Source organism: Ursus americanus, chromosome 19 (assembly GCF_024610735.1).
Source record: "Ursus americanus isolate L20-20 chromosome 19, mUrsAme1.1.p, whole genome shotgun sequence".
In the NCBI taxonomy this organism is placed as follows: Eukaryota; Metazoa; Chordata; class Mammalia; order Carnivora; family Ursidae; genus Ursus; species Ursus americanus.
Genome location: NC_142145.1, coordinates 45,386,685 through 45,401,839, shown reverse-complemented (window position 1 = coordinate 45,401,839; position 15,155 = coordinate 45,386,685). Strand labels below are relative to the sequence as shown.

General features: G+C 42.7%; 1 protein-coding gene across 1 annotated transcript in view; it reads left to right on the top strand.

Moving 5' to 3' along the window:
• The window catches only part of TTC39C (tetratricopeptide repeat domain 39C), a 102,199-nt gene that overhangs the window by 38,618 nt on the left and 48,426 nt on the right, over positions 1-15,155 (top strand). Inside the window, exons 2-4 of the mRNA XM_045781792.2 lie at positions 4,957-5,005; positions 7,253-7,381; positions 9,593-9,707. Of these exons, the coding sequence (XP_045637748.1) occupies positions 4,957-5,005; positions 7,253-7,381; positions 9,593-9,707 (293 nt within the window). The remainder of the gene's footprint in view (positions 1-4,956; positions 5,006-7,252; positions 7,382-9,592; positions 9,708-15,155) is intronic.

The window sequence follows — 15,155 nt, the reverse complement described above, 5'->3', positions numbered from 1 at the left end:
ATGGTTATTGACTTTAAGATATCCTCTTTTGTGAAATGCCTATTAGACTTTTGCCCATCTTTACTAGGTTGTCGTTTTTTACTGAGTCGTGGGAATTCTTTACATATTCCGAGGATGAGCTTTTTGTTGGATGAGTGTGTTTAAGTATCTTCTCCTGGTCTGTGATTTGTCTTTTTAAATCTCTAATGAGTGAACAGAAATTCTTAATTTTAATTAAGTTTCGATATCAGGTCTCCAGCTTTGTTTTTGTTCTTCAGTTTTGATTTGGCCGTTGTTAGTATTTTTCTTTTCCATGTAGATTTTAAAATCAACTTTTCAATACACACACACGCACACACACACAGAGCACACACACACACACACACACACACACACACACACCCCAGGGATTTTGCGTTGGATTGCATGGAAGTTATAGTTCAGTTTAAGAGAAGTTGACATTGTAGCAAGATTGAATTCCAGCCTGTAAAAATTGTGTATCTCTGTACTGAGATTAGTCGTTCTCAGGCAGGGTTGATTTGCCCCCAGAGGACATCTGGCAATGTCTGGAGACATATTTGTTGTCACATCTGTGGTGGAGGAGTGGTTGTGTGCTACTGGCATCTTGTAGGTAGAGGACAGGGATGCTGCCCATCGTCCTACAACTCTTAGGACAACCCCACAAGAAAAAATTGACCCAAAATGTTAAGATTTAGGTCTTTATATATTTTTTAGTAATATTTTGAATTTTCAGTGTGATGGTATTGTACGTCTTTGTTAGATCTATCCTTAGATAATTAGTGTTTTGGTGCGATTGTGATTTTTATTTCATATTCTGATTGTTACTGCTTTGTCGTGTGTGTGTGTGTGTGTGTGTGTGTGTGTATACAAACTCTATGTATAGTTTGTGTCTGTGTCTTTAAGTGTCTGTTGTATTTTTTACCTTTTATTTTGGAGATTCCCTTTCAGTTTCTCCCCCTTCCTCCCCCCCACCCCCCGCCCCATACACTTTTTTATTGTTGCTGAAGAAACTAGGACTTTTGTCCTGTAGAGTTTCCTACAGCTTGGCTATTGCTGATCCTATCAGTGTGGTGTGTTTAATATGTTCCCTTGTCTCTGTGGTCCTTACCCATATCCATTACTTCATTAGGACCTGCAAAATGAAACACTGGTTCTATCTTTTGCTTTTCATTTCTTATCCCAGGATATTTTTGTAAATAGACTGCCCTTCCACCCAGCTAATTCATTACTCCGAGGCCCTAGAGAAGAGACAGGGTAAATGCCTATACCTTCTGTTTTTTTAAATCAGTTTCCAAAATGAGTTGGTTCCTAAGAATCTTCCATAGGCAACCAGAGAGGTTTTCTGTTTTTGTTTTTAACTTAAAAGTACCATTATGAACTTACAGTTTAACCTTAGTTGATGTTTCAGTCCATTGCTGTTTTTACCTTCATTAGGGATTAAATGGTTCCATGTTTGCATAGTGGGAACGTCTTCAAGACCCTCATATAACTTTTAAGTTTCCTTGCTTTCTGCTAGAACGAGATATGCCAGGCTCTTCTTGAACATTTCTTACCGCTAACCTGGAATCAGCCATGTCTTCAAGGAGCCACGGTCTCTTACCGAATGTATTTAGAGGGGGTGCTAGGCATGCTCGGTGCTACTGGAGGGGTGATTTCTAGGCTTTTTCAGTAGACAGAAAATATGTATTTTTTAAAAGATGAGTTCATATTCTAGGCTATAAGATTTTTACTTAACTTCATTCTTTTTCCTGTGCACAAAGCCCTGAGTCCCCACAAACACCAACAGACCTACGTGTTGCTTTATCACAAACCACACGGCCAGCAGCCTTAGAATGACAATACCAGGTTGACCGGTGAGAATATGATTACTGAAAACAAATTTTCTTTGCCATCTTCTGGTGTCTGTTTTTAAGGGTCTTTCATAATGAAAATGCACTGTCAGAGTACTGTGTTCTAACGTCACTTGGACTAGCTCTGTGTGGTTCTTTTACCAACTGGATTTGCATTAATTTTACTTTTTAGGGCTTACATTATTAAAATTTGGTATTACGATGCACAATGTTTACATAGTTCCAAAGTCTAATCTACAAAGAAGCTTTGTTTCTATCCTTGCTTCTCCTTCCCTAGCCCTCCTCTCACCTTGTCGGTATCCATTAAAAAAAAAAAAAAAAAATATATATATATATATATATATATATATATAGGTTATTCTACCATTTTTTTCAATATTCACAAATCTCTTTATACTTATATACTCCCTTCCTTTGAATAGGGGCGGTTTTTACCAGGTGGTCTATTTCACTTGTCCTCACCTCTGTCCTTGTCAATCTTCTGGTCCTCAGGAAGGTTTGTGTTTTGGTTCTAAGCTTCCCTTGATACTCAGGCTGGACGTAATACCCTCACTGCCCTCGCATCTGGGTCGTCGTTTTTTGGTTCCCAAGATGAGCATTTTGAGATGAGCTACGAGCCTCTTTCTTCTCCTTCCTTAGCCTTAGTTTTAGAGGAATGAGACTCGTCCTCTTTGGGAACATTCCCCAAGCCCCCAAATGAGTGGGTTTTATGTAGAAACCACATCTGTGGGCCAGAATGATGATGGTGAGGTTGATGAATGTAGACGTAAAAAGTCGAGTGAACCTTGAAACAGCAGGTCTTGTGGGCATACGAGAGGGCGCGTGGTCATTGATCCGTTTCTGTGCCGGGTACACTGTCCCGTACCGGATGATGTGGGCTTCGCGGGGACTGTACTTCAGGGAGGGGAGAGTGTTCCCACTGGGCTGGTTTGTCACCTGCGATGGTGTGTGAGGCACTGAGGGCCAGGCTAGGCTACGTGAATAATGAATAACCTTGGCTCTCAGAAACCTAATTTTCTTCTGGAACAAGTAGTTCCGGCTTCTTCCATTTTTCAGACGGCGAAGTGGCTAACATGTAAGCAAGGAAGGGGAAGGCCGGACTCGTCAGCACTTGATCGAAATTTGTTTGTTCCCGAGAGGCAGGTCATTCCTTCGCTGATTCATATTTGGTGAAAGCCTGTTGTGTGTAAGGCATGATAAGGGATAAGACGCAGAAAATAACGTTCTCGAGGGGACACGGATAGGCAGACCAAATTAGGTTGGGAGCCTATAACGGTATGTCCACGCAGAGCCATGGGCTGGGAAGATGGCCGTGGAGGGACGGTGGACTTGGCCGTGGGCTCGAGGTGTGCCGTGTGAGCTTGGTGGGTGGATGTGAGTGCTGGTACGGGATTCTTCACTAATGAGTTGACCTTGCTACGTTTGTTTGTTTTTTTTTTTTTCTCTTGTTGGTTTAGTGTATCCTATTAGGTGGGGGCAAACAAATAATTATTCATTGTAGAATTTGAGTAAGGACTAAATAGATGGGGAAGAAATGTAGCAGAAATTTAATATTCCAAATAAATCAGGTTCCTTACTGCCCCTCCTCTTCCTCCTACCTTCCTCCCTTCCCGCTCCCTCCACTCACTCCCCCCTCAAGAGGAAAATGGATGTACATACTGTTTGACTCAGTAATGCTATCTCTAGCAGTTTATCCCAAGAATATATTTGGGCTTGCTTGAAAAGGTATATGTACAAAGATGTTCATCTGATACACGCATTGGATATATGCGTGTATGTACATATATATGTACCAACGTGCATGTTCCCCGCCCCCCACCCCCAAACACACATTCGCTTTGGACACAAACTCAATTTCCTGTAGGGGCTTGACTAAATGCATTGTTCTCTCCTTTTTTAGAATGACCATATGTTATCTTACATAATTAAAAAATCAGTAAAGTTATTTTTCTTTAAGAAAGCAATTACCACGTGTTTTCTCTTTAGTGAAATTTACAGAGATTTAGATTTTGTACTGGTTGTGAATTTGAAGTGGAAAATTTATATTCCTGTATTCTTTGAATTGGTATTAGTTTGATTTGGTTTCTGCTTGGCTTGCATACGTAATTGCATAATGACTGTATTACAGTGGGGGAGTGTCTGACTCTAAGGAGGCATTCTTTTTTTTGTTTGTCTGTTTTTTGGTGGGCAGCAAAGCAAGGTTTATTGAGTGATAACAAAGTGATAGTACCAAGCTCCTGAGGAGGGAGGCGACCCAAGATTGTTGCCGTAGGGAGGCATTCTTAAAGTGCTTTGGATGGGATGAGTGAACTTTCAAGTTGGCTCCATGGTTTAAAAAAAAAAAAAGACAAAAACCTTTGATCTACTTCAAAAATGTTATCTTATGTGTGTAAAGTTTTGAACATGTTTTGCATTTTTAAAATGAATATTAATCATCTTCCTTTGGCCACATGCTTGCAGATGTCAGGTTGGTTTGCTAAAGCAGTCTGTTATAATTTGATTTTCTTGTGTGCCTTTGAAGAATCAGACAGGTTCTATTTTGGCAGGCAGATCTGTGAACCTCCTTGCCTCCAACTTTTTTCTTAGGATAATTTTTTTTTGAGAGAAGTGGGAGAGAGAGGAGGGTAGGGGCAGAGAGAGAGAGAGTTTCAAGCAGGTTACACTCCCAGCACGGAGCCTGGCATGGGGCTCAATCTCACAACCCTGAGATCATGACCTGAGCCAAAATCAAGAGTTGGGCGCTTAACCGACTGAGCCACCCAGGTGTCCCTTTCTTAGGGTAATTTAATCCGCTTTAAGACTTTACTGTCTGTCCAATTTTTTTTTTAAGATTTTATTTATTTATGTGACAGAGAGACAGCCAGCGAGAGAGGGAACACAAGCAGGGGGAGTGGGAGAGGAAGAAGCAGGCTCGCAGCAGAGGAGCCCGATGCGGGACTCGATCCCAGAACACCGGGATCACGCCCTGAGCCGAAAGCAGACGCTTAGCGACTGCACTACCCACGCGCCCTGTCTGTCCAATTATTAGTAATATATACTGATGCTCATATAGCCAATGTTTATAAAAGTATACATTAAAAATAATTTTGTTTTGTTTCCTTAACAGAAATCATAGCCCATTAATGAGTTTTGGAGCGAGCTTCGTCAGTTTTTTGGTAAGTTGCTATGGGGAGTGGTATTGGTGTGAAGGAAACAAGTATATAAAGTATGTCTTGGAGTTACTCTGTATAGATACAGATCTTTTATTTTTTAATTTTTTTAAAGATTTATTTACTTTAGAGAGCACATGCACAGGGTGGGGGGTGCAGGGCAGAGGGAGAGAGAGAATCTCAAGCAGACTTAACCCTGAACACAGCCTGATGTGGGGGCTCAGTCTCCTGACCCCGAGACCGTGACCTGAACCGAAATCAAGAGTAGATGCTTAACCAACTAGGCCACCCAGGCACCCCCTATAGATACAGATCTTTCAGAATTTAAAAGTGTAATAAAGTTTTGTCTATTAGCCAACACCTATGAGATATCCTCTTTTCCTTAATTAAAAAAAAATGCTTATACCTTTGGGAGTATTGAGAGTACTTTGAGAGTATTTTTCCCAACCAAAAAAAAAATTTTTTTTTAAAGATTTTATTTATTCGACAGAGATAGAGACAGCCAGCAAGAGAGGGAACACAAGCAGGGGGAGTGGGAGAGGAAGAAGCAGGCTCATAGTGGAGGAGCCTGATGTGGGGCTCGATCCCGGGACGCCGGGATCATGCCCTGAGCCGAAGGCAGACGCTTAACCGCTGTGCCACCCAGGCGCCCCCAAAAATTTTTAAAATAAGAATAAAATTGGAAAGACCCTTCCAAAAAATAAAACTGCATTAGAGATTAAAAAAAAAAAAAGGGTCAGGGTTTGGATACTAAAGGTTTACTCTAAAATTATTGAATAAATGTGGACTGTAAAGCAAGTTAAATTAGCAGAGTTGAAATTTATTAGTTACTATTATATTTTTAAATATTAGTATTTAGGAATTGAAGGAATAGGTTGCAGTTAGGTGTTTAAAGAAAATTTGGCAATGTAGAAAATTGGGTGCTTTTTTCCAGAAATACGTATGACATCACACAAACCACTTTCAGGCATATAATTTAAGAAAACTATCATAGAATGGTATAATAGCAAACGTGTGTATGTGTGTACATATTTATAATCAATATGTGTAGAGACCAAGTGAAGTAAAATAGAGAAAGCCTGTAGATTTCAGATGTAGGAAGATCTCTGCAAACTGGTGTGTCCTGTGACTGCTGTCCCTGCCCAACCTCAGGTACCCGGCCAGCTTCTGGTGACATGGATTTTCATTCAAGCTATTTATTTGCACCTCTTGCCAGGGAATACAACACAAATGTTTAAGGCTTGCCATTTACAAGAAAGCATAGCATCTGACTTTAGGGAAAGTGGTATCCTGTGGGAATCACAACATGAGAACTCCTCACTACAAAGGCAGGAAGGAAGACCCCGCCAAAGGCTTGGCTGAGTGGAGGAGGAAGGTGGGGAGGGGGCTGCAGCAGGGCTGGGGTCTGCTTGGAAAGAAAGTGTGATGAGGGGGCTTGGGCAAAGGTGGCTGTGGTCTGATACGGCTCCAAGGGGAGAGTATATTGGAGTCCTTCCAAGGAGGCCTAGAACGCCAAGGGGAGAGGGCTTGCCCAATGGATAGGGCGGGGAAGAGCGTTAGCGACGATGAGCTCATTAGGTCCTTCCAAGAACCAAGCGTCTTGTCTCTGCCCCTACAGCCCATCCATAACCTCAGAAACCTCCGTGCCACTGGTGAAAAGTAGCAGGTGTTTATCAGAGAAGGGATTGCCCCTACCCAGTCAGATGTGGCCTGGAAAAATCTGCCAGGCTGCCAGTCTAATTTTTCACTGTGGACAGTGTAATATGAGTTCCAAATAAGGGAACCCATTGGAATTGCTGTCCCTGAAAAGACTGCCGCCTTCAGGGCGGACCTGCTTCAGTAGCATTTCTGCTCATTACCTGATGGGGCCAAGGTCCACGTGCGGGGAGAATGAACTCTGCAGTCAGACACTGCTGTGGAAACTCAGTGAAGGGGACCGATCAGAGATTCTACAGGGCTTTGGTTACTGTGCTCAATAACAACAAAAAAGGTCCTGGAACAGTAATTGTGAGAACGTTTACCACCCTCTGTTTTTTCATGTAGGTGTGATAGAGTTACAGCCTTATTTCATATTGAGATTATCGTTCTTGGAAATGATTACGGTATGCCGTAACATTCTAATTCTTTTACTTGCAACAACTAACATTTGAATGTTTTTTTTCCCCCCTAGTTTGGGATTTTGTTGTTTTAAATCGTCTAAATTTTCAGAGACTTACTGATTCATTCATTCTTTCCTTATTTCTTTCTTGGAAGAACGCCATGATGACATTTGAGGAAGAAAAAATGCAGTTGGCGTGTGATGACTTAAAGACGACGGAGAAGCTGTGTGAAAGTGAAGAGGCTGGAGTAATTGAAACCATCAAGAATAAAATTAAGAAGAATGTAAGCACGATGTCTTTAGGTTGTGAACGGAGTGCCACTGACGTAGGGCATTGCTCCTTTACCTGGTTTTCGATATTTCGGATATGAATGAAAGCATACACGTTTCTTACAACTTTGGATGATGTGAAATGTATTTTAAAAAAAAAACAGTAGAACCCCACCCCCACCTGCCCCATCAGTCATTAAAGCCATTCAGTGCATTCATTCTTTTGCTATCTTAAGGTTATCTTCTTCCATAATGGGGCATGTGCTAAGAGCTTTTGTGTGTATGTAATTCAGATATGTTGCATTTTAGCATTATGGAGGAGTTCAGCTATTTACCTGATTTTCCCCAAGCCTTACAGCCTTTGGTTACACATAAAGTCACAATAACATTGTAATTCACTTTTCCTGATCTTGCTTTTACCTTTCAGTGCAAACGTCTAGTCTTTGGGGAGGCATCCTCCTACCCCTGATGTTTCTGGAGTCTCCCTTGTGTTACCTGTTGAGCTGACAAACCCATCTTTTGGTTAGAGTCCTCAAAAGCTGCCCATCTTTTCTTCGGCTTATTCGTGTCCAGGTTGCTTCACCTCTGCTCTTGCTGATGGTGTCCCCCATGAGGAAGCCACTGATGGGCCAAGAGTACATTCTCCTGATGCTCCACAAGGGCCCGAGATTTCCTCAGTGGCTCTTTCTGCAAACCCTGCGTCTGATCAGTGACTGAGTCCTGTTGCCTTTCTTTCTAAAGTACCTCCTGAATTCATCCACTTCTCTCCCCACTCCTGCCATGTCCTTAGGCCAGCCACCATCCCCACTTGCCTACAACAACTCTCACTGTTCTCGAATTCGTTCTCCATAATACAGTCTCCAAAATGCGAATAATAGGTTGCTGGCTTCATTTTCGGTGTCCCTAACCCCACTCTTGCCATTACAGTGAAGTCCAAACTCCTTACTGTGGCTGACTTGGCACTTCCTTTTCCTCTGCCTAGAACATTCTCCTCCCTCTGGACCTGGTTTCTACTCCTTGAGTTCTTCCTAGATCATTTTCTCCAAGGACTCTTGCCTGAGCCCCAGAGCTGTGTTGAGTAGATTCCCTCCTTGTCCCCATAGTACCCTGTACTTGACTCTTCAGAACACTTACGACATTACATGGTAATGAGGTCGGTGTTCCCTCATTAGACTGTAAGTTATTTATATGTCTGTCTTCTGTATCTAACTCAATGCCTAAGCACATATGTTAGGAATTAACATTGGTAATGGCTCTTTGCAATTTAAAATGCATTTTTATATATAGTACCTCATTAGCCCTTCCAACAACCCTACACAGTAGATGTTATTACAAAGAACCAGCAGCATCAATGGACTGACATTTGCCTAAGCAAAGTAATGAGTTCTGGGACTACATTTGCAACAATAGTGACCATAATAGATTATGCTAATGTAGAAAAAAGGAAAACAGTTCATTCTACTGTATATGCTATTGTTGTATTTGTAAAGATCCTATCATTCCTCGTATCACTGTGAAAACCTATGAAAACTCGTTTATCTTGTTCAAGTTCACTTTGTATTAAGAATGCAGTATTCTATTTTGGGGTAATTTTTTTTCACTTACAAACATTCTTTACAATAAGGACCAACACTTTATAAAAAATGGAGTTTTTTAATTTTACATTTCGCTTCTTTTATGGAGGTAGTCACCTAAGAGGTATAGCTTAAATTCCGAGTTCAATTTGTGGTTCATTCGAACCTATTTTCTCTTTAACTAAAATGTAATCAGTTTTCGACCCTCACATCTCCGTTGTGGCACAGAAGTTATGAACCCAAGTGTTCCTCCTATATGAATGAAGATAGATGGCTGCAAAGTGGCTTTTCGGGCTATCTATTTTGGGGAATGTTTTCTACCTTTAGTGGTTTTTATTTCGGATAAGTAAGAACTTAAATTGTTTCAAAAAAGGTAAACCTCTGAACTTTTGTGTTGATTTTCATGGTTTCCCACGAGCTTCATTGTTCTCACTTAGGATATTTGTCTTGAGTTACAATGTTCTTCATCGTATGGTGAACAAAACAGAGCTAGATCTCATGGGAATATGGTGTAGATTTGGTCTCGGCTTTCAGTGCCCTGTTGCACAGTTCCTTCGTGAAATTATCTTGCACAGTAAAGTAATGGTGGTTTGGGTGGAGTCTCGTTGTTGTGTGTGATTTATCAGCGTGTACTTTCTCTCCGTCAAACAGGTTGATGTCCGAAAATCTGCCCCCTCTATGGTTGATCGGCTCCAGAGACAGATAATCATAGCTGACTGTCAGGTTTATCTGGCTGTGCTCTCGTTTGTGAAACAAGAATTGTCAGGTACGTCAACGCATTATTTTTAATGGCTTTCAAAATTCAGTGGACACAATAAGTAATCCCCCCCCCCTTTTTTTTTTACAGTGCCTTGTATTTCAGTCTTTGAAAATATGTGGTGCCTCTTTGGGGCATAATACTGATTTTTACTTAGGAAATTGGAACCATGAGTGCTTAATGTGTGTTTAGGGGAATAGTTTTAGACTTGAAGTCAGTGTTTCATCCTCTCGTCTTAAGATAATTCTGTCGTAGTTAGAGAAATTACCAGTGCCGGATAGGTAGATCATACTTTTCCTTCATGAGAATCAAGTTGTGAATAACCTTTAAAGTGAAATATAACTGGTGTAAGTTAAATTTTTTGGGAAATTGTTATCGAGAGCCTGAGTGGGTATCAAATATTTCCTAAAATACTTGATTGACCTACATTTGAACAACCTTGAGTAAGGGCTATACATGGATTTCTTAGTTTGTCTGAGACCGTTCTTTTCCAGGATTCTGTCGCTTTGGTATCTTGAGAGCTTTAGACTCAAATTGAGTCTTTTAACAGCTTCTGGAAGACTGTGTCTAACACAGACACCAATTCTTTAGGTTATGTGGGTATCAGTCTGATACTGCCAGGAGAAATTTGCTTCTTTGGCAGATAGGATTTACTTGAAAAAAATGAAAATTCCAAGAGGAAATCAACTAAAACTCACAACCGCAAAAGCGTTTACTTTCAAACCTTAAATGAAGCAGGGTCTATTGCTGCTAAGTTGTAACATACACTATTCTTTCTAGACTGCCAGACACTGATTTTCTCTCCCTTCTCCTTCTTCTGTCTCTCCCTCCCTCCCTTTCTTCCCTCCCTCCCTCCCTCCCGCTCAACCTTGAGGATGCTTTGTTTCTATTTGGTTCAAATCAGAAATGGAACTTAACTTTTATTTTGAGCTCCAAAGTTTGGACTTACTAGAATTTATCCTTCTTTTAAAATATGTTGGCCTTTTGCTTTGGTTCCATTGTTCAATGTTTTTCTCTCTGATTCTCCCCTTGGGACTTGCCTAATACTTACCTGGTTGAGGGCTCATAGCTGGTGTGAAATTCCTGTGATGCATCAGTATAAAAGCCCCCACTTGAAGCTCTCCATTCATGTGTATATTAAAAGCAGCAGAGCTGTCAGACTTCTTGGGTCAGGATAGGAGCTCTGGCATTTTCTGTGATCTTGTACTCCTTTTTTTTTTTTCTGACACTCAAGAAGGACTTTTTAAAGGAGCTAATTTTAGCCATTAGGAGAAAATACCTGTCTAGAGAGAAGGGTAAGTCTGATGTAGTATAATGTTTGGGGAACGAGGGTAAAGGGCATCTGGGAAATCTTTGTGTTAATCTTACAACTCTTCTGTAAGTCTGAAAGTCTATAAAAACTAAAAGGTAGTATATCCTTCGTTTGCTCATTCATGGGTCTATTTGACAAATAATCACTGAGCGTGTGTGATGGGCTAAGCACCATGTTACGTGAGCAGCACAGGCTGTGCTCCCTGCCCTCAGGAAGCTTAGAGTCATCAATTCATGCCATCTATTTCTAAAATTATTATTCTGGTTAAAAATTACTGAACGTTGTTATAGAAAACTGGGAAAATAGAGAAGGGTAAAAAAGAAAGCAAGTCATGTCTTATCTTACCACTTGGAGAAATCACTCTTTACTGCTAATGTGCTGTGTTTCCCCATATTTCTTTCACAGAATGGAATCTACAGTGCTTTCTATCCAACGTTTCCCTCTTAGATTGTATTTTACACGTTTTCCCTGTTGTTCAGTTTCAAAATACTAAATAATAACATAGTTTTTCAAATGAATGTACCATGATTTAGTTAACCAATTCCTTTTGGACATTTAGATGTTCTTTGCTTTGCTTTTTTTTTTTTTTTCTGTTATTAGTGAGGTCAACCTATTTTTATATCCTATTAATAAACTGTATTTCTTTCGTAAATTGCCTTCTTAGCCTTTTCCCGTTCTCCTAATAGGTTGATATTAATCAATTATTTAATCCTATTTATCACGGATTTTGAACGGTGCTCTTGGTTTTTCCTAATGCCATATAATTTATTGAACAGATATTGATACTGAAATGAAATTCTGACAGACATAAATGTACACAGTGGTGATTTGTTTTATGAATATCTCCTTGTTTAAACAAACATAACCAAAAATGCTCTTCTTTAGCCTTTTAGAAGTTATTAAACTATAAAAAACTTTGTTGGAGTCCATTTTTTTTTTAAGATTTATTCATTAGAGCATGAATCGAGGGGCAGAAGGAGAGGGAGAAGCAGGCTCCCCGATGAGCAGGGAGCCTGATGCAGGGCTGATCCCAGGACCCTGAGACCATGAGCTGAGCTGAAGGCAGATGCTTCACTGACTGAGCCACCCAGGCGCCCCTCTTAGAAAACTTTTTCGGTGGATAATTTTCTTGGAGAAAAGCTGCCTTCTTGGAGATATTTGTTATAGGTGCCTCTCCCCCACCCTTAGTGGGTGGCGCCGAAGTGGGGGGGGGAGGGGAGTGCATGCACTCACCTGAGCTCCAGGTAGGGATGAGTCTGAATTTTTAAATGCTTCCTACTTTTAAAAGAACTCTTGTGCTTTCTCACATTTGAATTTCTTTGTAATGAATTATCCCATCATCTCTCTTCATTTTATATACTCCTTTATTAATATCTTTTTAATTTATTCTGTTATCCAGGGCTGCTTGTTTGCTCCCCCCCCCCCCATGAGCAGATATTCATTACTTTCACATCAAAAAGAAGCTATTTTAAAATCCTATTTTATGGCACTTGCCACCTTATTTCGTTTCTTTTCCTTCCTTTTAGACTTGAGGCTAGGCCCTCTGTTGTACTCCCCTGTGTATTCCTGGCATCATACAGGCTCCGGGAATGTTCCCTGGAGGAGTTTGCTTGCTTTTCCAGGTGAGGCAGTTGAGGCTGCGTGTTGGGCGGGGCGGAACGGTGAACACGGCTTGTTAGTGACGACTGATCCTGAGCCACGGTTTCTTGCTTCTTACCTGAATTCCTAGCGTTCTCACCGTGTTCCCGTCACCTGGGACTGGTTCCTCGTGCCTCCACCTCTGAGAGGCCCGGAAACCTGGCCGTGCTCCCTCTTCTGTCTTGTGGCGCTGGCCCCTGCTTGGCGGGCCGGCCTGCTCTTGACCCACCTGCTTCCCTGTCCGCATTCTCTGTGCTGCCGTTGGGGCCGTCTTCCAAACCCCCCGTACCCCTGTGCTGGAAACAGCCGCTCTACGTCTCCTGCAAGGGACACTTCGAATTCCTTCCTCAGGTGGCCCGTACGAACCTGCCTGCCTTCCCAGCAGCCAGCAAAGCCGAGCTCCTTGCCCTTCCCGGGATGCCCTGCCTCCTGCCTTCTTGCTACCCTGTTTGGAAGGCCTTCGGTCCCTTTATTTTTCTCTGGTCTATCCAGGTGCATCCCAGACCAGCCTCCTTCAGGCATGCCTTCCTCACTTCCTCGTCTGCCCTTTGCTGTTCTCCATGTCGTCTGTGCCTCGTCAGGGCACTCATCACACAGCAGTACACATTTTTATGCACATGTCTGCCCACAGTATTTGACTGTAATCTCCTCGAGGGCAGCAGCGCTGTCCACCTGCTGCCTCTTTCGCCCACACCTCCTGAGCTCCTATGTTGCCTCCCACACTGTGTGGTGATAGGTGCCGGGGCTCTAGAGATGAGTGGGATATAGCCCTTGCCCCAGGGGACTGCTGGTGTAGTAGTGGAGAAAGAGATGATGCTTTACCCACTAGACGTGTAAGTCCGTCACAGATTGGGTGCACATGGAATGAGGTGCTGGGGAACTCTGCCTGGAGATCCTGAGCGGGGTGACAAAGAACGAGAGGCCGTTTTCCCCTCTGTGTCCTTGGCCCTTGCTGTGCTGTTCCCTAGCACACGGCGTATGATACGTGAATTGAAGGGATGAAGGAGGGGTGATGCCATTCAGGAAAAAGTGGCACAACCCCGAGCCCCAGAAAGAGTTGAGATTGGAAAAGTGAGTCTTTCAGAAGTCTTTTGGACATGAAAACAAAACCATTTTTCTCCCAAAGTCTGTTATGTGGGTTACAAAAAGAGTAGGCCTGAACTAATCTTTCTATAGGGTTAACCAGCCTCATCGAGGACAAGTGAACAGACAGATGCTAGATACGATGCCCTGCTGAAAAATCTATAAGATTTATCCCAACATCAATTAGTATAGCTTGGTATCTTCACTTTCCAGACAATTCTTGCCCTTTCCTGGGAAGGACTCCCACTCCCTGCCTCCCCCCACCCACCTCCACACACCACCCTTCCCTTAATGGGGACGACATTTCCTCTCTCCCCTACATTCCCAGCTGACCGAGGCTGGCTCTCATAGGGGAGGGCACATGGTCTGCGGTCTTCGGCCGTCTGTGTGTGTCTTCCTCAGAGGCTGAATGATTTATATTTGACCTTTCAGAGGAGCCATATGGAAGGCTGTGCAGGATGTAGGGCTCTTAAACACCGTTGCTCTGCCTTTTGGGAGAATGCGTGCTCATTAGCTGCACTGCCACACCAGGCGGCTGAGGGTCCCCCCTGCAGGAGCGGCGTTGCTGTCGGCCCTGGAGCGCGGCCCGTCCGCCGGTTCCTCGCTCAGTCTGTGCTCCGTGGTCAGGGTCTGGCTGTGCTCAGATGTGCTGGTCCCAGCATCTGGGACAGGGAAGTAGGGTGACAGTCCTGGGGAACCTGTTTCTCTGGCATGTTGAGCTTAGAAAGCAGCAAAAACAAAATCTTTCTCTACGTGCATATTAACTTCATCTTGCGCAAATTATAGTCTCTGATGTAGTCAGAACTTTGGGTTCTATTTACCTGGCTCAAATTAAAGGCATTAAAACTTGTTACAACAGATTTTGACATACGCTTTTAAACATTGGCACCTAAACTCCTCTCTTGGGCAAGAAATGAAAGACACGTTGAATTACATTTTTATTTCATAAAAATAGGGTTTTTACCGTTGTCCTTTTTTTGTTGACTGAGTCTGTGCAGTTGGCACTGACGGACATTTGGCATTTGTTTCCATTGCTACCATCCTTCACCTGAGGTCGGATTATTACATCCCTAACACTGGTGGTCTCCTCACCCCCAATCCTAGAAATTGCCTGCTGCTTCTGTGCAGGTCCTTAGGTGGACCTCAGGGGGCCCCCAGAACCCAAGCACACCATCCGTGTGTCCCCTTTGGTCTCTGTGTCCCCTGTGTGACTCTGGCTCTGAACAGCTTGCCCACCTGCTCCTTCATACTCACCCGGGTGTTCCTCTCTCCTGGAATGCTGCCTTTCCCTAGGCGGAAGCTCTGCTTCCCGAATGAAGCCTCAGCACCCGGAAATGCAGGGGAAAGTGGAATTCCACTTCTTCCTTCAGATTTCCAGTTAGGCCTTGGGGAAGGAGGCAGTATAGTTTTCTGCTGAAATCCTG